The 19,326-nt window shown below is 50.0% G+C and overlaps 10 protein-coding genes across 10 annotated transcripts; 3 read left to right on the plus strand and 7 right to left on the minus strand.

Annotated features, from left to right (window-relative positions):
• BCR37DRAFT_123255 (putative GCV2-glycine decarboxylase P subunit) lies at positions 1 to 1,094 on the plus strand. The gene has a single exon (XM_040866016.1). It carries the CDS (start codon positions 10 to 12, stop codon positions 1,000 to 1,002), a length of 993 nt encoding a protein of 330 aa, XP_040727617.1. The 5' UTR covers positions 1 to 9; the 3' UTR covers positions 1,003 to 1,094.
• On the minus strand, positions 1,068 to 2,447 carry BCR37DRAFT_376000 (DUF383/DUF384 domain-containing protein). Its single transcript, XM_040868503.1, has 4 exons — positions 2,336 to 2,447; positions 2,183 to 2,291; positions 2,034 to 2,144; positions 1,068 to 1,991 (listed from the first exon to the last, which is right to left on the minus strand). The coding sequence occupies exons 1-4, from the start codon at positions 2,416 to 2,418 to the stop codon at positions 1,188 to 1,190; spliced, it is 1,107 nt and encodes a 368-aa protein (XP_040727618.1). The 5' UTR covers positions 2,419 to 2,447; the 3' UTR covers positions 1,068 to 1,187.
• Positions 2,448 to 2,492: 45 nt separating this feature from the next.
• BCR37DRAFT_353881 (uncharacterized protein) lies at positions 2,493 to 3,599 on the minus strand. Its single transcript, XM_040868179.1, has 2 exons — positions 2,700 to 3,599; positions 2,493 to 2,652 (listed from the first exon to the last, which is right to left on the minus strand). The coding sequence occupies exons 1-2, from the start codon at positions 3,372 to 3,374 to the stop codon at positions 2,554 to 2,556; spliced, it is 774 nt and encodes a 257-aa protein (XP_040727619.1). The 5' UTR covers positions 3,375 to 3,599; the 3' UTR covers positions 2,493 to 2,553.
• On the plus strand, positions 3,551 to 3,829 carry BCR37DRAFT_343492 (uncharacterized protein; the record flags this gene model as incomplete). Its single annotated transcript, XM_040867509.1, has 2 exons — positions 3,551 to 3,602; positions 3,654 to 3,829. The coding sequence occupies 2 exons, from the start codon at positions 3,551 to 3,553 to the stop codon at positions 3,827 to 3,829; spliced, it is 228 nt and encodes a 75-aa protein (XP_040727620.1).
• Positions 3,559 to 8,103, minus strand: BCR37DRAFT_376004 (clasp N terminal-domain-containing protein). The gene is made up of 3 exons (XM_040868504.1): positions 7,959 to 8,103; positions 7,843 to 7,907; positions 3,559 to 7,798 (listed from the first exon to the last, which is right to left on the minus strand). The coding sequence occupies exons 1-3, from the start codon at positions 8,005 to 8,007 to the stop codon at positions 3,956 to 3,958; spliced, it is 3,957 nt and encodes a 1,318-aa protein (XP_040727621.1). The 5' UTR covers positions 8,008 to 8,103; the 3' UTR covers positions 3,559 to 3,955.
• A 683-nt stretch (positions 8,104 to 8,786) lies between these two features.
• BCR37DRAFT_385250 (uncharacterized protein) lies at positions 8,787 to 9,464 on the minus strand (the record flags this gene model as incomplete). Its single annotated transcript, XM_040870332.1, has 1 exon — positions 8,787 to 9,464. One exon carries the CDS (start codon positions 9,462 to 9,464, stop codon positions 8,787 to 8,789), a length of 678 nt encoding a protein of 225 aa, XP_040727622.1.
• A 1,829-nt stretch (positions 9,465 to 11,293) lies between these two features.
• On the minus strand, positions 11,294 to 12,053 carry BCR37DRAFT_376007 (uncharacterized protein). Its single transcript, XM_040868505.1, has one exon. The coding sequence runs from the start codon at positions 11,955 to 11,957 to the stop codon at positions 11,403 to 11,405; it is 555 nt and encodes a 184-aa protein (XP_040727623.1). The 5' UTR covers positions 11,958 to 12,053; the 3' UTR covers positions 11,294 to 11,402.
• Positions 12,054 to 12,287: 234 nt separating this feature from the next.
• Positions 12,288 to 15,717, minus strand: BCR37DRAFT_123247 (AP-2 adaptor complex subunit alpha). Its single transcript, XM_040866015.1, has 3 exons — positions 12,478 to 15,717; positions 12,347 to 12,436; positions 12,288 to 12,305 (listed from the first exon to the last, which is right to left on the minus strand). The coding sequence occupies exon 1, from the start codon at positions 15,463 to 15,465 to the stop codon at positions 12,664 to 12,666; it is 2,802 nt and encodes a 933-aa protein (XP_040727624.1). The 5' UTR covers positions 15,466 to 15,717; the 3' UTR covers positions 12,288 to 12,305; positions 12,347 to 12,436; positions 12,478 to 12,663.
• Position 15,718: 1 nt separating this feature from the next.
• On the plus strand, positions 15,719 to 16,847 carry BCR37DRAFT_123400 (eukaryotic mitochondrial regulator protein-domain-containing protein). Its single transcript, XM_040866017.1, has 3 exons — positions 15,719 to 16,209; positions 16,390 to 16,598; positions 16,711 to 16,847. The coding sequence occupies exons 1-3, from the start codon at positions 15,760 to 15,762 to the stop codon at positions 16,793 to 16,795; spliced, it is 744 nt and encodes a 247-aa protein (XP_040727625.1). The 5' UTR covers positions 15,719 to 15,759; the 3' UTR covers positions 16,796 to 16,847.
• BCR37DRAFT_376010 (SNF2 family N-terminal domain-containing protein) lies at positions 16,834 to 19,323 on the minus strand. Its single transcript, XM_040868506.1, has one exon. It carries the CDS (start codon positions 19,261 to 19,263, stop codon positions 16,900 to 16,902), a length of 2,364 nt encoding a protein of 787 aa, XP_040727626.1. The 5' UTR covers positions 19,264 to 19,323; the 3' UTR covers positions 16,834 to 16,899.
• Positions 19,324 to 19,326: the final 3 nt, after the last annotated feature.

Here is a 19,326-nt window from a genome sequence, read left to right on the forward strand (position 1 = left end):
GATTTGGACATGGCTGATTTGGAGGCGAAAGCTGTCAAGTATGCCAAGAACTTGGCTGCCTTTATGGTCACGTATCCTTCTACCTTTGGTGTATTTGAACCACAGGTCAAGGCTGCGATTGATGTGATTCACAAGCATGGTGGACAAGTCTATATGGATGGTGCAAACATGAATGCTCAGGTGGGACTTTGCTCACCCGGTGAGATTGGTGCTGATGTCTGTCACCTCAACCTGCACAAGACGTTCTGTATTCCACACGGCGGTGGTGGTCCAGGCGTGGGACCTGTTGGCGTGAAGAAGCATCTCGCACCATTTCTACCAGGTCACCCAGTCATTGCGACAGGTGGCGAACATGCCATTTCACCCGTCGCTGCTGCTCCCTGGGGTTCAGCGTCCATCTTGCCAATCACATGGGCATACATCAAGATGCTTGGTGCTGAGGGTCTGACACACGCAACACGCATGGCACTCCTCAATGCCAACTACATGGCCAAGAAACTCGCCCCACACTACAAATTGTTGTATACCAACACGAATGGACATTGTGCGCACGAGTTCATACTGGATACAAAAGATCTCAAGGCATCTGCTGGCATCGAAGTGATTGATATTGCAAAACGTCTACAAGATTATGGATTCCATGCACCGACCATGTCATGGCCCGTCTCAACAGGTCTCATGATTGAACCAACGGAATCTGAGAGTATTGCAGAAATGGATCGTTTCTGTGATGCCATGATTGAGATTCGCAAGGAGATTGCAGAGATTGAGAGTGGGTCGCAGCCACAAGACAATAATCTCCTCAAGAACGCACCACATCCGATGAAGGATTGTTTCACGCAAGGCGAATGGACACGTCCGTATTCTGCGCAGCGTGCGGCGTTCCCATTGCCGTACTTGTGGAAGAATAAGTTTTGGCCAACAGTGGGCCGACTGAATGACGCGCATGGTGATATGGCGCTCTGCACTTGCACACCTCTGCAGAAGGAAGACCTCGAGTAATCGACAGACCTGGCTTTTCACCTTCACACACATAATCACACCTCTGTGACAGTCTCAACGACTGCCACACATGTTTCAACTACATCCTTTGGCATCTAGACCATTTTACAGCAGCTCAACTTGCATCAGCGACCGTTGTATAGACGACACTTTATTTCCATCATTAAACTCTTGTGACCTTTTTCTCAAAGCTCTTGAATGAGCATCTCTTCATCTTCTTCCTCAAGCGCTGCAAGTGTCTGCGGTGGTATCGTGTTGCTTTCCTCATCTTCTTCATCACGCATGAGCATGTTTGCCAGCTTCTCGCAGCACTCAGACACTTCCTCCTCATTCGGCAATGCAAGATGCAGCTGCCGTATGATGGGATACACTTGCCGCTTCCGCAAATGATCTCTTGCTTCCCGCGTCGAGCACAGTAGCAACAGCGTATCCAAATGAATCGTCACAACAAACGGATCCGATTCGCGTTTCTTGTCTTCCGGTAGTAATTGTAATTCGTCAAACATACCTTCATTCTCCTCTTCCGAGTACTCATCAGGTCCACACAAGGGCGCAAGGATGTAGGGCAAGATGTTGATGCCTGCTTCATCCAAGATTTGAGGATGATTCTTGACGGCGAAGCAACAATTCTTGATGACAGAGGCAACGCCCGTTCTGCGAACATGCGACTCGACTTCTGTAAAGACAACAAGTTTACTGAGCGGTACGGTGTCGTCGTAATCTTGCTTTTGCAGGAAGAATAGACGAACCTCCTCGAAACGTGTCAAGTCGGAAAACAAGTTTGCAAGAAAGTCAAAGTTGGCGTATGGGTTGAGCTTCTTTTCAGCACCCTGCACAAAACAATCCATAAGTTGGTTCATGGCCTCGGTAGATTGTGAGATGTCTCCAAGAGACTTGCGCTTGAGTGTCAAGAGGGACTTGATCTGGTCTCCTTTTGCCAAGTTTGAGAGGAGCATGCACGCCAAATCAGCCAATCCATGGTCTTTGCTCTGATGGGTTAGAGTGCTTGCCAAGTTTGATAAAGGTCATACCACAATGATGGCTAACAGTTGATTGAAGAAGAGATCATCCATTAGTTTGGCGCGAATGAGCAAATCTTGACTGAGGTTGATGAGACAAGTCAATGAGTCGTGTGCCGTTTTCTGTGATCAGCCAATTGCCAGAGTAAGTAGATACCTACCGGCTCATCTAGCACGAGAATGCGCAGATCTGTAATGGCACGAAAGTTGTTGGCCTTGAAGATATGTGTCAAGTTGTTCTTATTTGACGAATATGGCACCAGCTCTTGTCTAGCAAATTCGGTGAGCGTGGTAGGATTTAGCAAATAGCTTACGCAGCGACAGCACGGACTTGTGGATTCTTGTCATGTAGGAATCCAACGAGTTCTTGTAGCAGCTTTTGATCCATAGGAGCCATAGCACTTAGCAGTAGAGAGGGAATGGATGTGTCGGTTTGTGAGATGGTTGATTGCAGCGAAAATTTTGTATGTCGCCACAGGGGCAGTAAGGTTGAGGATGAAGCAGACTTATGCTGGCTATGGCAATGTCTATGCTATGCGAAAATGTCACCCGAGTCAATCAAGACACTCGTGTCGCCAGCGTGCCGAGGATCCTCAAACATCATCCATCCCTTGAGCGCTGCGGTTTGTGCCTGTATGTTAGTCTTCCTCCTTTCTCTCGAGCGATAAGTGAACGTACCAAGTACTCTGCTTCCCTCAAGCTTGCTCCTTGACCTTCGCCGAGCTTGTCTGACCCGGAATACACACCTACCACAAACACAGGTGAATTTGTCTTTCTTCCAGTCTCTGCAATCAATCGGTTGATGGGCGCCGGCAAGCCTTCGCGCTCACACAGCAGGCTCAGACTCCGCTGCGGCTCTGTAAGCTTGAATGTCTGCTCAATGGGTAGACTCCGCGAGAGGATATGTTTTTGGATGAACGCCCGAGCAGCTTCCTCACCGTCGTGTAATGCAATGCCGCCAATAATGGCCCGGACAACAGCAGTATGGGCATCCGACGTATAGATACCAGCCATATCCTTATCCTCCGTATGACGCGCAAAGATCAGTTTTCCTTGACTCTGTGCTTCAGTAGGAGATCCAACCTCCACACCCCATCCCTGACTCAGCGGTGCAAGACTTCGCGAGCCAATATAACTTCTTTCCGTTGCACGCACTACAGCCTGCGGTAGTCTCGGGTGTTTACGCAGAATATGACGTGAGATTTGATGCTGTAGAAGTGATTGACCGAGCAATGCAAGGGGCCGGTTGTTCTTGCTTGTCGCTTGCGGTGTTTTGCAGGTCAGACACCGGGCAAGGGTATCGAGGGTAAAGGCTTGGGAGAGGCCCAGTCGTGCATGCAGTGTTGAGAGCATTGAACGTGAGGGACAAGACTGCAGCTTGCTTATACCCAGGCTGTAGAAAACTGTAGCGATGCTTTGTGCTGCTGCTCCTTCGCACTGGAACTGGAACTAACCCCAGCGACCGAGACGACGACAAGCGCAAGAGCTAGTTAAGCACAAGAACCCGACAAAGCTTCACTCCTTCAATCATGGGCGGAGGCGGTCACTATCCGTACAACAAGCACATCTGGTCGCCGACAGGTACACTCACTCCCTCATTGCTCCCTACAAAACTGACACAAACGCCTGCAGGTGGATTCTGGTCGCGCCCACAAAACTGGAAAGCCAATACAGCCGTTGTTGCGACAGGTATCGTGGCAGCGACAGCCTTTGTCTGGTCTGTCAGTGCAGAAATCGAAACGCGCGATAAGCAACCGACTCGTTGGATCCCATCCATGCTCGTACGAACGATGAGCCATGTCACCTAAGCTAACGGGCACAGTGGTCGAGAGCGCTCAAGGAGAATCCGTCATTGCAAGAGCATAGTTAGACACAGCTCCCATGCAGAAACACTTCTACAAGCACACTTGTCGACTATAACGCCCTTGCCTGATTCAAACCTGGTATCCATCCCGTTCCTTGTTGGCGAAATAGTAAGTCAACAAATTCTGATGCGACGGCTTCAATGCATGCAACAAAGCAAGCGTCTGTCGCGTATCCCCAACGACTGTGTGAATCGACAAGCAAACATTGACTGTGCGACGACGAATCTCTGCCACCTCGACATCCGGTGCCTCAAATTTGTCGCTGAAGGCCTTCGTGACGAGCTTCGCCGTTGCTTTGGCAAAGACTGCAAACGTATCCCGCGTGAGCTGAGCAATCAGCCTGCTGAGACACACAAGACTGACTTGTAATGAGGGGATACGTGTTGCGTGCCACGCCGCTTCGTCTCGCTCAATGTAAGAGAAGAGGAACTGCAAGACGGTCTCCGTGCCTGCCACGGCTTCGACATCATCCGTGATTTCAATGAGTGCTTCCTCCACGCCAGCAGCGAGAATCCTATTTGTCACTGCATTACTGGCTAAACTGAGCAAAGCCACCACAGTCTCATCTTCATGCCCTGAAAAGTACCGTGGTTGTGCACGTAGTAGTGATCGAAGGAGTGTGATGGTCTGTGTCTTGTAGTGTGCTTCGAGCGAGTCGCTTTGCAGTGCTGCAATGATGCTTTTGATGAGCACATCAAAGCTACTCCCTGCATCCCAGAGATCCGGCGTGAGCCCTGTGCCATCCGTGTTGTTTTGATCCACTTCCTCCTTGACAAGCTTTCCAAACTTGCGAAACTCTGATACGTCTAGAGCTCCGCCTGGCAGCTTGCCAATCAGCTCGGCAAGCAGATACTTCTTTGCTTGATAGCCAGCAGGAAGAGGCGTGCCAGATACATGTTGACGCATCTGCGACCTGTACCATCGGTCTTGACCATGAAACTTCTTCCTGCTCTTATCCTGCACAGGCGACACAGACGTCGATGCATTGCCGTTGGTGGAGATGGGCGAGTCTTCCAGCAAAGCGACTGCGTTTCTGAAATTCGCTGGCGTTTTGGGCGGTAGCAACTGATCAGTGTGCAGTCTGTCAAATTGCGGACTCTCAGCAACAAACCCAGCAGGATCTGTGGTCGTTGTAGCCTTCTCCGGAGTCAATGGCTCGTCCGTCACCGTTCCGCCAGACACAGATCGCTTCTCCACTGTATCAGCAACGAGCAACGGATAGCTGCCAAGCACTTGCTGAACATCTGCGACAGGCTCCTCTACACCGACATCTTCCTCGACGGCCTTCTCGCCCCAGGCACGCTTCAGAGCATTGGTAACAGGCCGCTCGAAAGTTGATAGGTTCTTGTCAAAGGTCGCCTCATCTGCCTTCCGAAGTGCCTTGAGACACGCTGCCAGGGGACCATAATTCATTGACGTGGGCTGCACATTGGTCATCATGGACATGATCCGATTCATCACCAATTTATACTCAATAGGCTCAGAGAAGGCTTGATTGCCAGGCTCACCCTTCTCAACAGCTTCAAGATGCCGCTCAATGGCTTCTGTAAGCCACAACAACACTGCCTTGATAATGGGTCGTTTCTGGACTGGGGTAAAGCGGAAATTTGGTTTTGCCATTTTGACAGAATGACCAGACACTTTCAGCACTGCGAGAGTCTCAAGACAGTGCTGAACAGCTTCGTAGTCATTGAACATACGCTTGACCGCTGGGAGACAGTCTTTTTGTACATCATGTCCGCGATCTGAGTCATCTGTTTCAGCCATGTACAGCACGCGCGGTAAGATGGCGTCCCAATCAATGATCTTGGCAATCTCAAAGATGACTTCTGGCGCCATCAAGTGATCTACCACTTCAGCTTGCTGGTCTGCCATTAGCTTGCGTAGAATGGGAGCGAGTGTCTCGTGACTTGGCAGGAGAATCTTGGTACCGTCCGAATTGGGCGGTTCCTTGTTGGCCAAGAGACAGGCAAGTGTGATGACACCATCGACGCGAGTCCGCCAATTCTCACTCTCAAGCTGTTCAACAATCGTCACCTGCTTCTTCTTCATCGCACTCGGCGGCGGGTCTCTCTTTGATGGCGAAGTATGGCTTGTTAGACTACTTCCATTCGTATGCGTTGCTGAACTATTGGATCGCGTTGAGGAGCGCAATGCATCGTCGGGCTTGCTGACTGCTTTCCGAGGCGGTGCCAGACTGGGATTGACGCGCACTGCATTGCCCAACCCAGACCTGACAGGACCAGAAGAGAGACCACTTGGGCGTTGCTCCTTGACTTGGGGCAAGGTTTTGGGTTCGCTATTTGACACAGTGATGGGTGGTACTGCAGCTGCCTTGGCCATACGGTCATGTGACGCCATCGAATGAATGGCAGGTCGCGCCGTCGTAGAAGAAGCATTGCGTGAGTGTGTCAAGAGTCTACTGATGTCTGAAGGCTTCTGCGTCGCAACAGAGTCTGGCACGCCTGAACCGGGTTTCGCTCGCTCGAGTTGCTTCTTGGTGCCTGGGTCCAGTGACGCCATCATGGTGGCAGCTCTATCTGGCCACACAGCGGCAAAGCTCCAATACGAGGCTCGCATCGCATCACGGACGGCAGGATTTGCATCAGCAAGTCCCTTTTTCAGAATCTTGTCAATGATATCCATGCCAGAGTGCTCAATCTGCGACTTGACTTCGAGGTGCGCTTCGAGCAAGACTTTGAGCCAGTGTGCAGCGTACTGTCGAGGCGCGACATTCTTGTCCTGTGCCGCTTGGAGAATCTGCTGTAACAAACGAGCATGATACGAGACGCTTGCTAGCAGGACACAGGCTGTGACATTGGCGGCCTGTGCTGCAATTTTCTTTGTCAGGCCAGTGAGCTTCACGAGTGTGACTAGGAGTTGCTCAACCATGTTGTCCACTGCTGGACCCAAGATAATGCACATGTCCTTGACGAGCTGTAGAGATGCCAAGCATAGACTTGTACGCAGCGATGTCATGCCCTTGATGATGCCATCCAGTAAGCTTTTGATGTTCGCGAGTAAAACGACTGGATGATCTTTGCTGGCATTGCCACGCAAGAGAGATCTGAGCTTGCCAATACTGCGTTCACGATTGAGCCAATTCTTTTCTGATTCACGACCTTCGAAGAAAAGCAACATGGCTTGCAGGTCGTGCTCGAGGTCTCTCGCAGACGCAATATACGCCGGCTCGACAGATTCAAGTTCAGAACCAGGGACACTGCCAATGAAAGTGGAAGCCATACTGCCAGCAATAGACCCTTCGTAATGTGAACTCGGTTGTAGCGATCGTTTCGGACGAGGCTCTTCAGGTTGTACGGCTCTGCCTGTCGACAGATCTGGACCGTCCGGTATGTCCAAGGCAGTGAGAATGAAGTCGACCATAGGCTTGCGGACCTTCTGCATGTACAATTCCCGACGGAGATCAGCACGCGCGTGCGGCGGTAGTGGCTCACAGAGCTCAACGATCGCGTCCTTTGCACTTTCTCGTATTTCCTCTCTTCCATCTTCCAGACACGCAATCAGGAATCCAATGAAAGGCCGAGACACAAAGCCTGTAGGTTTATCTCTGCTCATCTTCAGCGTCCATTGTATTGAATTGCGCCTCACGAGCCAGCCTTGGTGTCTGTAGCCAAGTTCTTTGACTGCGCGCTCCACCTCAGCGCCGCACGACTTCCATGCCACTGCTAGACAGTCTCGCGCCAAATCTCTGACCTTTTCGTTTGCATCCCCAAGTTTGTTGATGAAGAGTGGTAGAACGAGGGGTAAGACCGGGCCAAGCAAGCTCCCATCTTGAAGATTGAGTCTCCGAAGCGCGCCATGGGCTAGTGTCAAGCTCTGACTACTGATTTGTGTATTGGCAGCAGGCAAGCCCCAAGTAAGTGCTTGAAAAAGCGGCCGAACGGCTGACGTCTGTTACAATTAGTCAATGCTCGCGAGATAGGGGCCCAGCGTACTTCGATGATTTCGCGCTTGATACATTGCTTCATGGCAGCAAGATGCTCAAGCTGCTGATGTGATACTGCAAACGTTAGCTTCTGAGCGCGTGATGAGCAGAGCAGAGACAACATACGACCATTTTGCATGAGACCGAGCAATTCACTGGCAGCATCATAAGACATGTGCTCGTGAGTCGTTCAACCTAGTGCACCGACTACTGAACAGACAGCTTGAGCGCGGTGCTTCGCAGGAGATGGGATGTGGACTGTAGCAGTTGCAAGGCGCCGTTATTTTGTCGCGTTCAAAACAAGAAGAACTCAGCACAAATCAAACACCCACAAGCTGGTCTCCATGGGACACAGTAGGAGAGCTCGGTAGAGCATACCAGCCAAGGACTCATGGCACCGTTTGACGACTGCACCCTAAATATGCGTCGCACTCCGGGAAATCAACACTAACGGCTGCAACCTTGTCGAGGTGACGGACACATCGAGACACTTAAGTGGAATGTATCAATTCCCTGTGAGCCAACAGTGAGCTGCATGACCACGAATTGTGTCACTGCGATCCTCGTCAAACCACACCTCCTCTTACAGCAATTTTGCATGACTGAAAGGAGACACCGAGAAGCTCCGGCCAGTAGCACTGAGCCTGCAGCGGAGAACACATGTCAAGTGGCTGGCTAGCTACCTGCTGTTGGCTCGACAACATTTCGCGTGTATGCAAGCGCAATTGCTAAGCACAATCGCCAAGACACAATACGGACATCCCAACCCCTGCTCGCCATAGCAGGTCAATCGGCTGCTTGTGCTTGGCGCACTGCCGCGAACGCCTGCGATGCTAGTCGTATGATATGAAAAGCGAAGTCGTTCGACTTTCTAAGCAAGAGATTGATAATTAAAACTATGGCATGGTTTTTGAAAGAAAAAGTTCGTCTCATCGTCTCAGCTTTCGGCCAACCTCAAGGTAGAGGGACACAATCGACATCGTTATCGAGAAACCCGTGCTTTGATGGTTTGCTCAATCTGAACACCAAGAAATTGGTCGTCCCTTTAATCTTTCGCCAGCCCTCACGATCTTCGAAAATTGTAGCATCCTCGGTGACTTCCGATTTTTGTGGTCCGAGCTTCTGGTCTCCTTCAATGGCCTGCTTGATTCTGTTGTTGATGTCTGACCAGTCGCAGTCAATCACAGGGCCACCATTCTCCCCGCCAATTCGGTTTTTGTGCACTCGTTCCAAACTCACAACAGAGATCAGCTCGAAGCACTGAGGATTTTCTCCAGGGTAATCGTACTGGAAGTTCCGAAAGTGGTAGTCTTGGAAAGAGTTCTGGTCGATATTGTCATACCAAGGCTTGGGTGGATCAAACTCAGCTTTGATATTGAGGCAATAGAGTTTATCTTGCTGCATGCCTTGCAATGCGGATATGATCTCTTTGGCTACTTCGTTCTGACGGGTCGCGTTTGAGGTATACAAAGGGTCGATTATACAGTTGTTGAGGTTTGACTCAGTGGTTGCACTAGGCCCAGTAAGGCTCCGTCGCTGATAGGCCACCAAGAGAATTTGACGACAATTGCGAGCATGGACAAGAATTGAAGTCCATCTGCCAAAGAAAAGAAGAGCATATACCCAATACATCACCCTCTTGTGTTGTGCAGATGATGTCGCTTGGAGGCCACCGTGAAAAGCTTCTTGTTGGCTGGTTTGCAAGAAGGCTAGGCTGGCGAATTGCATTTATACTGGAGGCGCGACACGTGTCCCTGCCAACAGGCTGCTGCTGCAGCTGATGGACGCCGTATCATTGAGATGGGTGGAAGTGGTGATTGATCACTTTCAAGGTTTGTTTGCTTCACAGGGGTATTTGCATAGCGCGAATCAACACCAAATTTGCGAACGCAACTCCGAAACGCAATGACCATTTCTGCAATCGACACTGCACCATCTGCAGTTCCTCGGCCGGCCACAGCCCCTGAAAGCTCCAGACTGTACGATCTGTACCTTTAGCTGTAGCTGAGTCGGATCCTGAAGCTCAAGCAGATAGGGCGATGGTCAATGCAAAAGAGCGCAACTCATAGTCTCTGCACTGATCCCTCAGCAGATGTCACTGTCAGTAGCTATCAGTGACAACAGTTGAGCTTCATCTGTCGCATGTGATGAATCGCCTTGTTTGCTGCATAGGCGCAAGATTCCAAAAAAAATGTGATTTACGATACATCACTTGCAATTTCGGTGAAGCACCAATTCAGTTACAATTTCATTGTACCAAAGACAACTTACCCCTGGATTTGTTCTTTGCGGGCCCTCCTGCTGCCCACATGTCCTTGGATTTCAAATGCTCGTGAGTCCCAAAGCTATAGCTGGCGATACCGGAAGTGTGGGCGTTGAAAACGTGCGAAGGCCTCTTGCTGGGCTCTCTTCTGCCTTCTGACAGACAGACAAAAAATTTGATTGCATCTCACAGAAGGTTTGGAAGTGGTGCAGCGACCACAGCTTCAGGAGCTCTGAGCAAACAAATACATGTGTTCGTTTGCGATCTGATGAACTCTGATCGCGAGCAACTCATTTCACCACAACTGGAAACATTCCCGAAACTATTAAGGAGTTCTAGCGCTCTTGCTGAAGATCTAGGACGAGGGACAAATATCAAGGAGAATAAGCAGTGCTAGACTCGTGGCGGGTTTTCGCCATATAAGGATTCGGCCAGCACAGCGTAAATCAGAGCATTGACACCACAGAAGCACCACCAGCTAGTGCCACAATGCTTTCTGTCTGGGTTCTGCTCTTGCTTGGCCACTTCACTGCAATTACAATGTTCGTTTCTGCACACGGTTGCCGCCAGGTACTTGTGACGCTTCTTCGTGATACCGATACGTACACGGATAAGCCCGGGATGAAAAGCATATGCGCGCACGGAAGTTTCCCTACTAGAGAATTTGCAGTCGTAAGTGGCGCCTTTCAGGAATGGAAGCTGCTCAAGGCGGCAATCAACGAGGTGTTGGTGTCAACGGACCAATGCTTCAATACAAAACGCTACTCGGCCACATCCGTTGACCTTGTGCAACGACAGATCTTCAACTCGAATTTTGACAAGAACCAGAAATGCTACATTCAGGTTGCCTCTTTCCGAATTCCAAGAGTTCACAAGTATCCGGTCTCTGGTCGGTCCTGCAGTAACGCGGATCTCTCCCTCAGACTGCTTGGAGCGCTGACTACCCTGCCCAATATAACAAAAGACGCAATCACCCTTCAGCAGTACGACGGCGACTATATGGACATATCGGATCAAATGACACAGTTCCCCCGCTACCTTCTCCGCGTACATTTTGGCGATTCTGGGACATACAAAGTGAGGAACAATGTCGAGTGCAAGAAGTGAGATTCAGTCAGCTCCTTTTAATTCAAGCATCTGCGCTTGGATCCCGTCGATGACTTACACGCTCCGAGGTCCGCCAATAGTGATTGCCTTGGCTACAATTTCTACGACTGGCCTGCTGCCTGTAGCTGTATCTCGTTGAATTTCATCAGCTTCCTGAGGCTAGCTTTACTCTCTACGTTAGTAATAAAAAATTCCGTTTATCATGGCTGCTGACCCTTGACTCGATTGTACTGGGCAAACTCGACTGGCCATTGCTGCCGTGACACGACATGCGCACGACCGCCGTGATTGACTGCGAACACGACGCAGTCGGCTTGACGATTCCAAAAATGATTCTTGCAGCTCTTTGGTCGCACATAGGCCTGAAGCTTGGTCTCCACTGCCAAATGCAATTGGATAATATAGTGCTCTCGTAGTGGTGTACCACTGTGAAGTCTAACTTGACCTTTGACAAGAGTAAACCTCGAGCCGCTCGACTTCTCAGAAAATGAGGACACACAGCTGCAGCCGTGTAACGAAGCACCGCTTCGAAGGCTGGAAGGACATCGATACCTTAAGCGTCGGCGCGGGTCACCGCGAAAAGGGAGGGTCCCTAGCGCCTGTACCTGTGACTGCTGGATTGGCGAACCAGTTGTGCCTCTTGAAATCTGAGATCTTGGCTGTGTAGAGCGTGAAATTGCTTCTCTAGCTCGAGCCCATGTCCAATTGCCGGTAGCTATGGTGGGCGTAACACATGAGATAAGTGCAGCCTGCATCGGATGAAATAAGAGAAGCAAACCTGAGGTATCAAGGCAATGTCGTAGCACAAACTCAAGGAGACGGAGATCAAAGAGTAATGAAATGGCGATAGGGTGTCAACAGACAAATTGACTGCACAACTTTCCTCGCAGCTGGAATCGCATCGATTTCGCCATCAACCATCATTCTGCCGCTTACAGCTGGAGCTATTGCCCAACACTGCTGACTAAAGTTTAGGTTTCACTATCCCAGGAACGCTGCCACCACTGCCGTCAGCGTACTCTTTGACACGGATTCACATGCGCTGGGCCATTAATCTTCACCTCTTCCGATTGCTGTACGTCCGCCTTGATGACTCCAGCATCCTGACTCTGTCAGCTTCTTACCTCTGTGAGCCAATATTTACCGCTCGAGGCTGATCTGTTGCCTTCTTGGCTCGTTTCCCCTGAGTGTTGCCTTGCGCATCGTTGCCAGTGAGGTTCTCTGCAAATTGGCGCTGCTTGTCAGCAAGTGTCCGAGACGCTCAAGTGATCGAACCTCCTTCGTGTCGTTGATGTCCTTCTTGTGAGCCATGTTTGAGGAGTGTTTGTATCGGGCTTTGTAGTAATGCAACTGACGTTTTTTCGTAGCATTTCCCCGCGAACAGTGGTGATGTCACAGAACAGAGTCAAGAGCCAATGCTGCTACAGATGCGGGATATAATGCTACGGTGCTCCTGCCGATTCAAAGCTCAGGGGAACCATTCGCCAAATGACCAGAACTCAGAGTCTCTTGCAGTGCTGATGGCAGGATCCTTGACTTTGCCCTTACTGTGATTCTGAACCGTGTCGTTTGAAGATTCGGTTCGAGTCTCAGCAAGACACCAATTTTGCCCTCTGCCAGTGTATTCATGATGGTCGCGGCCACGACATTATTTGGATTCGGGTCGACACTTTCGAGTAGACACATACGATGACCCTTGACAATGGCACGCATACGGCCAAGATCGATGCGATTGCCTTGTACGGATAGACCAAAAATGCGTTGCGACTCATGCTCGCCGCCGCCGATGATTGCCCAACTCTCAAAGAATGCAGCTGATGTGAGCTCGACCGGTTCCGCAAATTTCGAGACAACTACGGGCAGCTTTAGGGTAAGAGCCTGCAATGCACCAGCCAAGTAGGACAACCTCAATAGAGGCGCTTCTGCGAATGGACGAAGGCATTCAACTTTGAAGCGCTGTTGGACTTGCGAATGGCCTGGGAGAGTCGGCGGAGAGAAACTTTCGGCGCTGATCGTCAATGCATTCGTGTCTGCTGACAGAGCCCTGGTCGTGAATGCCGTATAGGGATTGTCCGACTTGTTGGTGAACACCAAGGTCAAGAAGCCTTTGCCATTGCCATACTCTGAACGCAATCCAATCTGAATCTGAGGGTCATCATAGAGGAGGCCATCATCACGGTACAGCAGCCGATGGTATCCTGCCTCCCAGCCTGGCGAGAGATTAGCAGCTGAAGCAAGGTCAGGCAACTGCCGGCTCAGCGTGCCATTTGGCGTGTTACTATTCGATCTTGGTGTATCAAACTTCATACCACTCAATTGATGTACTGGCGAGTTCATTTTAGAATTCGAGCCATTCATCGAAATTTTGGATAAGTCTAGTTTGAGCGCTGCACGATCAATTTGACCTTCACGGCCGCCGATCGTAGAGATCCGAGTGTCTGAATCTGTAGAGGAATGCAAGCGTGATAGTAACGCCGAGACACGCTCAGGGAATGGCGGCATCTCCTCGCACATCACCTGAAGCAAGTCGTCTGTTGGCATGGTCACAAGCGCAAGATACTCACACGCACGCTGTTGCAATTCCGCGTCGAGTACTTTACTCATTTGCCGAAACACGGCAATGATTTCGTCTTTGATTTCTGGGAACAAATTGACAAACTTGACATAGGTGGACAATAGCAATGCGCGAGTCGGTGTCGTTGACAAGTTGAATTTGCCATGCAGCGCTGAAAATTGCTCAATAGGCGTGCAACCCTCGTTGTTGCCAATCAAGTGGCCAAACTCGCCGAGAATATATCCGCCGACCTTGACCAAATTCTCGTGGCATGTTCGCTGCTTGAGGTATTGCAATACGGCCGTAGAAGCGTGCTCTTGCAGCTCTTCGTTATTTGTAACGACTTGCACAATACGCTGCCATACTTCAGAAGGAACTTGGTCACCGGCGATAGCTAGCAGCTGCAACATGACAGCAACGTACCACTGATACTCGGTCGCATACTTTTCCACCAAAATGGCAATCTTGAGAACCAGTTCTTCTCGAATCGCAAAGTCTGCCTGCTGCAAGTGCTTGACGAGCTCTGCGACAATTGCTTTCGCGTTGCTAGAATCGCAAATGGAAAAGAGGAGATCAAGACCACGTCTGCGAACGCTAATATCACGATCCTTGAGTGATTGTAATACGATATCCTGATGCTTCTTCAGTGGCTCCATCATATCACTGCGCGCAGCTAGCCTGGATAGCGTTTCAAGACCGAGGAAGCGCGTATTGGTTTCTCGGCTCGATATGCACTTACTCAATATCCGCAGCGGTTGAGTCTCTAACGCAGCAGTCATATCTGCGTGCACGGCCAGGTTGATGGCTTCGAAGAGAATGGCATTTTGAGCATTATTTTGCTGAGCATTCTTGGGCGATGTATTCGCGAGTGCGACAATTGCATTCAAGACTTCGATAAGTGTCTCGATGATGGCAGCGTCAGTCGGAGCAGGAAAGTACTGCAATAAGCGCAAGAGCTTAACTTGTAGCCACGGATTTGGCACTCTGTAGTAAAGGTCATCGTCCCCGTATGCCTGATCGAGGACGAGCAGCTTCAGCCTGTAGACAGCCTTTGAGAATGCAACAATGTAGGCATCTGGGTGATCTTGTGCCAGAGCGCTGACCAGTGATAGCACTGACAAGACAACGCCAAGATCGTCATCATCAAGGATAGAAACAATGCGCTCCGCCCAAGCACGTTGTATTATGCTTGGACACTTACGATACAGTCTGAGGAGTGTCAATGCGGCTTTCTTTTTGATGAAGGATGATGAAGTGGCTGCAATGAGCAGGCGATGCACCTCGTCTGAAAGCGACTCCCCCATTGAGACGCCACCAATATTTGCAATGCAATGCAGCGCAAGGCATACATGCAAGTCGTTTGAGTCCAGCAGATCCTTGCGAATGCTGTTGACCACTAGATGAAGCATGTCATGGTTCTCATTCAAGAAGAGCGTCACGGCCAAATACCCGATTTGCTTCTCACTGTACTTGACACTTGACAGCAATTTGAGGGCCTCGAGGTGGCCAAATGCAACATCCCAGCCAAGGATGTACATGTAGAGAAGCTTGCAGATGTACTTCTTCCTGTCGTAGCCATTGAGCTTGGCATCTTTGAACTTGATGCGAATCTTGGCCAGCTCTGTATTGATGCGCTTTTCCTCCAGCTCTCGGGCCCGAGCATTCCGCAAATCAGAGATAAAGACGGTGAGTCCTCGCATGCTTGACATGGCGTACAGAAGCGGTAGACAGGTACGACACCAAGCCGACGCGCTTCAATTTTGGTGTAGCTAAATCGCGACCACTCAGTAGTGTCTCGTGATGATGTTGCAATGATCTCTGATGCCTCAATGGCTCACACTTGGCATGCTCGCAGGTCCACAGGCTCTTTGATGCGATTGTGCGCGGCCTGAGGTCTTCCCGCTGTATGGTCCGGGGGATGTGCTTTGTGTGCGTGCGTGCGACCAGATGAAAATCACAAGAAACAGCACGACCAGAGACATCGAAGTGCTTGACATACAACCATGCTCAAGCCAAGGAGACTACCCTGCGTAAGGCAGTTCTCTGCTGCCCGAATTGTCTGCAACACAGCAGAAAGCCCGGCTCGATCAGAGGCCACAAGTCCAACGTCGACCACTCGTGGCCGAAGCGAGATGCCCTTATCCAGAAATGCTGCATCACACTCGCATAGAAAGGCCTTTGTTCAGTGGGTGAATGGACCTGGCAAGATCCATGCCTCGCCAGCAGAAGGACGAGGCCGCACAAACTATTTGGATGGCAAGACACACCCTTTCCCACTCAACCCTGCTTTCCAACCGAGTCCGCCGCTTGCGCGGTCCATCAAGCAGGACATTATTCAAGATTGGAAGACTGGTATCGGCTTGCGGCAGCTGAGCACGAAATGGGGAGTCTCGCTGGAACGTATCGATGCGATCCTCAAGCTTCAAGCCGTTAGGGAAAAATGGGACACTCAGGTAAGTGATTCAAACAAAGACGCATGAGCTGCTTCGAGACAACGCTTTTGAATGATGCTTTCAACGATTAGTCTTTAAGACAAGAAAATACCATGGTTCCAATAACATTATGATATCTGACGTACAGCAGTCTTCGTCACCTCATGCGTCTGCCTCCACTTCTACAATTGCTAACAGAAGGGTCGACGCACGATGCAATCCTATGCAGACACCATGGACCAGGTTCTTGGCACAAAGTCAGCCGAATTCGGTGACTATGAACCAAAGCACAACCTTACAATTGACCCAGGCAGACAAATTTTCACCTTGATTCCTGAAGCTGCGAGTTATACACCTGAAGATGCTGCAGAGGAGCTCGGCAAGATTCCATTCGGCAAGCGTCAAGAGAAGCAGATTCAAGACTTCATTGCGAAATCGCCATTTGAATCCACTTCATCCCTGTCCACACTCCTGGGTAAGTCAAAAGTGGAGGAAGTCCAAGTGCAACCACCTAGTAAGAAGCTTCAGGACCGGTGGACGTTCAAGATTCGAGATACAACAGGCAAGGAAGGGACCGTTCTTCGCAAACAGGACGGAAGTCTCGTGAAGCACCAGAATCTGAGTCGCAAAGCAGCAAACAAGTGGACCATGTCAGTCTAGCGATAGACTACAGTATAGTACAAACATCATCTGACAACCATTACAACATGACTAGTGCGACGCCAGGGCGTCATTCTCTGCATCACGCTTCGTTTCCATGGCTTTGAATTTATCGCCAGCGTAATTATGCTGATAGGCGGCTTCCGAGCGATCAAGCAGCTTCTCCAGATCCTGCTCACTCAACACTTCATCATCACCAGACGTGATTTGAATCTTTTCAGCATCCTCACTCAGGAGGATGTCCTTCATCTCCATGATTGAACTTTGATTGAGCAGTGAATTACGACGAATAACAGCCTTCTCCAGACGCCTCTTATTTTGCGCGCGCAGCAAGATCTTTGTTTCGATGGTATTGGCAGAGGCAAATCTGTAGACAATCACGGGTCGTTTCTGACCAATACGATGAGCTCTGTCCATGGCTTGCAAGTCGTTTTGCGGGTTGAAGTCAGAATCAAATAGAATGACCGTGTCTGCAGAGACGAGATTGATCCCGAGACCACCAGCTCGTGTACTGAGCAAGAAGACTTTATGGTCTTCACGCTCATTGAAAGCCGCGATTTGCTCACGCCGAGATTCCTGATCGACGTTGCCATCAATCCTACATACCTTCAGGTCCATCATATCCTCAAGCCAGACTTCAATGATATCGAGCATGGTTGTAAATTGGGAAAAGATGAGAACCTTGTGATTCTTTTCTAGCAATGCGGTGAGAAGTCGTTTGAGCAGCATCATCTTGCCAGAAGCTGTGCAGAGCTTGTCATCCACCACATAGCGATCAGTGCCAGGATAAACCGGCCAATGATTCTGGTACGGGTGGTTGCATACCTTTCGTAGACTCATCAACATGTTGCGTAGCTTTGAGTAGTCAAAGCCAGCCATTGCTTTAGTAGACTTTCCCTTTGGCGTTGATGCGGTCGTTGTGGGCGTGTCTGCTTGCTGTTCAAGTGAATCAAAGTATTCGTCGTCAGAAAGCTCTCTTTGTGGCATGCGTGTGCGCGTGCGTTTGCCACGCGGTGCGTCAACGTCGAGATTCGCTACTGTCTGCTCTGCACCGTCTTCATCATAGAAAGCACGGACTTGATGGTCCAATACTGCTTTGTAAAGAGCAGTTTGCTCCGCAGTCATGGGCGCATAGAGCAAATACTCGCGCTTCGGAGGTAGGTCCTTTTCAACTTCAACCTTGAGACGGCGCAGCAAAAAGGGCTTCAAGATTTGATGGAGATTGGTGATGACGGATGACTGTTCTTCATTGGCGAGCATGTCTTGACCACCTTCTGCATTGTCGGATTCAAGGGACGAAAAGTCGAACCAAGACTGGAAGGAGTCGAGGTCGGAAAAGATGTCTGGTAAAAGAAAGTTGAGGAGTGACCAGAGCTCAGAGAGGTTGTTCTGGAGAGGCGTGCCACTGAGCAGCAATCTATTTGCTGTTGAATAGGATCGTAATTCCTTGATGAGCTTACAATTGAGATTCTTCAACCGATGTCCTTCGTCGACGACAATGTACTTCCACTGGTACTTTTGCAGAAATTTGCGGTCATTCATGATGATTTCGTAGCTGGTCACGATGATGGGGAACTTCTCCCCAACTTTGGCCATCTTCTTGGCACGCATCCTTGCACGTTCATCTTTGCTGCCATGATACAAGAGCACAGGTATCTCTGGCGCAAAGCGACGCACCTCATTCACCCAATTGGCAATCGTACTGAGAGGGGCAGCAATGAGGAATGGTCCCATGACGCCTTTACTGCGAAGAAAGGCGAGAAAGGCAATTGTCTGAAGTGTTTTGCCCAAGCCCATCTCGTCTGCAAGAATTCCATTTAGGCCATTCTCATACAAGGAGACCATCCATTCGAGTCCATCGAGTTGGTAGTCACGCATGACACCGCCAGTGATCAAGGCTGGCTGTCTAGCAGACTGTTGAGGTGCTGCTGAATTTCCATTCGATTTGCTGCCATGTGACTTGGCACTGTCTTGTTTTGCCTCATTCAGGGCTGTTGCCACATCAGCCGTATCGGTGGCAGCCTTTCTCTTCTTGCCTGGTCTCGCCTTGCCACTCCCTTCTTTTGCAAGTGGAGGTACAGCAGAATCGATCGCTTCTCCACGAGAGCGAGAGATGTCTTGCTGCTTCAACAGCTTCTCACTCAAGATGGAGGTATAAATCTTTGACTTTTCAATCAGGAATTTAAGTCGATTCACACGCGCTGATTCTTCCATACTAGCGATTTCTCTGACTTGTTTTGTATTGCCAGCTTTGGACTTGTTGGATTTTTGTAGCTGTTCTTCTTGTTTGAGCATGGAGGCCGAGATGGTAGCTTCCTGGTCTGCAGGAGTGCCTGATGTGGTGGACAAGTTGGCCTCTAGCTCTTGCTCTGGGTCTGAGGAGTGAGCCCGTTTTCTCTTTCTGTCTACAGCCATGGTCAACAGTACTGAGCAGCTAGAGCAGATAGAACAGCTAGAGTAGCAGGTAGATATAGCTGC

The sequence above is a fragment of the Protomyces lactucae-debilis genome, assembly GCF_002105105.1.
Source record: "Protomyces lactucae-debilis strain 12-1054 chromosome Unknown BCR37scaffold_2, whole genome shotgun sequence".
In the NCBI taxonomy this organism is placed as follows: domain Eukaryota; kingdom Fungi; phylum Ascomycota; class Taphrinomycetes; order Taphrinales; family Protomycetaceae; genus Protomyces; species Protomyces lactucae-debilis.

Excerpts from the sequence above, each read along its gene's own strand:
- BCR37DRAFT_123255 (XM_040866016.1), top strand. The coding sequence starts at position 10 with ATGGCTGATTTGGAGGCGAAAGCTGTCAAGTATGCCAAGAACTTGGCT.
- BCR37DRAFT_376000 (XM_040868503.1), bottom strand. The coding sequence starts at position 2,418 with ATGGCTCCTATGGATCAAAAGCTGCTACAAGAACTCGTTGGATTCCTA. Across the intron at positions 2,292-2,335 it reads CAAGTCCGTGCTGTCGCTGC|ACAAGAGCTGGTGCCATATT; the intron begins GTAAGCTATTTG and ends CGAATTTGCTAG. Across the intron at positions 1,992-2,033 it reads AACTGTTAGCCATCATTGTG|AGCAAAGACCATGGATTGGC; the intron begins GTATGACCTTTA and ends CTAACCCATCAG.
- BCR37DRAFT_353881 (XM_040868179.1), bottom strand. The coding sequence starts at position 3,374 with ATGCTCTCAACACTGCATGCACGACTGGGCCTCTCCCAAGCCTTTACC. Across the intron at positions 2,653-2,699 it reads TGAGGGAAGCAGAGTACTTG|GCACAAACCGCAGCGCTCAA; the intron begins GTACGTTCACTT and ends ACTAACATACAG.
- BCR37DRAFT_376004 (XM_040868504.1), bottom strand. The coding sequence starts at position 8,007 with ATGTCTTATGATGCTGCCAGTGAATTGCTCGGTCTCATGCAAAATGGT. Across the intron at positions 7,908-7,958 it reads CGGTCTCATGCAAAATGGTC|TATCACATCAGCAGCTTGAG; the intron begins GTATGTTGTCTC and ends TAACGTTTGCAG. Across the intron at positions 7,799-7,842 it reads TCAAGCGCGAAATCATCGAA|ACGTCAGCCGTTCGGCCGCT; the intron begins GTACGCTGGGCC and ends TAATTGTAACAG.
- BCR37DRAFT_376007 (XM_040868505.1), bottom strand. The coding sequence starts at position 11,957 with ATGCAGGCTGCACTTATCTCATGTGTTACGCCCACCATAGCTACCGGC.
- BCR37DRAFT_123247 (XM_040866015.1), bottom strand. The coding sequence starts at position 15,465 with ATGTCAAGCATGCGAGGACTCACCGTCTTTATCTCTGATTTGCGGAAT.
- BCR37DRAFT_123400 (XM_040866017.1), top strand. The coding sequence starts at position 15,760 with ATGCTCAAGCCAAGGAGACTACCCTGCGTAAGGCAGTTCTCTGCTGCC. Across the intron at positions 16,210-16,389 it reads GGGAAAAATGGGACACTCAG|GGTCGACGCACGATGCAATC; the intron begins GTAAGTGATTCA and ends TGCTAACAGAAG. Across the intron at positions 16,599-16,710 it reads TTCGGCAAGCGTCAAGAGAA|CTTCAGGACCGGTGGACGTT; the intron begins GCAGATTCAAGA and ends CCTAGTAAGAAG.
- BCR37DRAFT_376010 (XM_040868506.1), bottom strand. The coding sequence starts at position 19,263 with ATGGCTGTAGACAGAAAGAGAAAACGGGCTCACTCCTCAGACCCAGAG.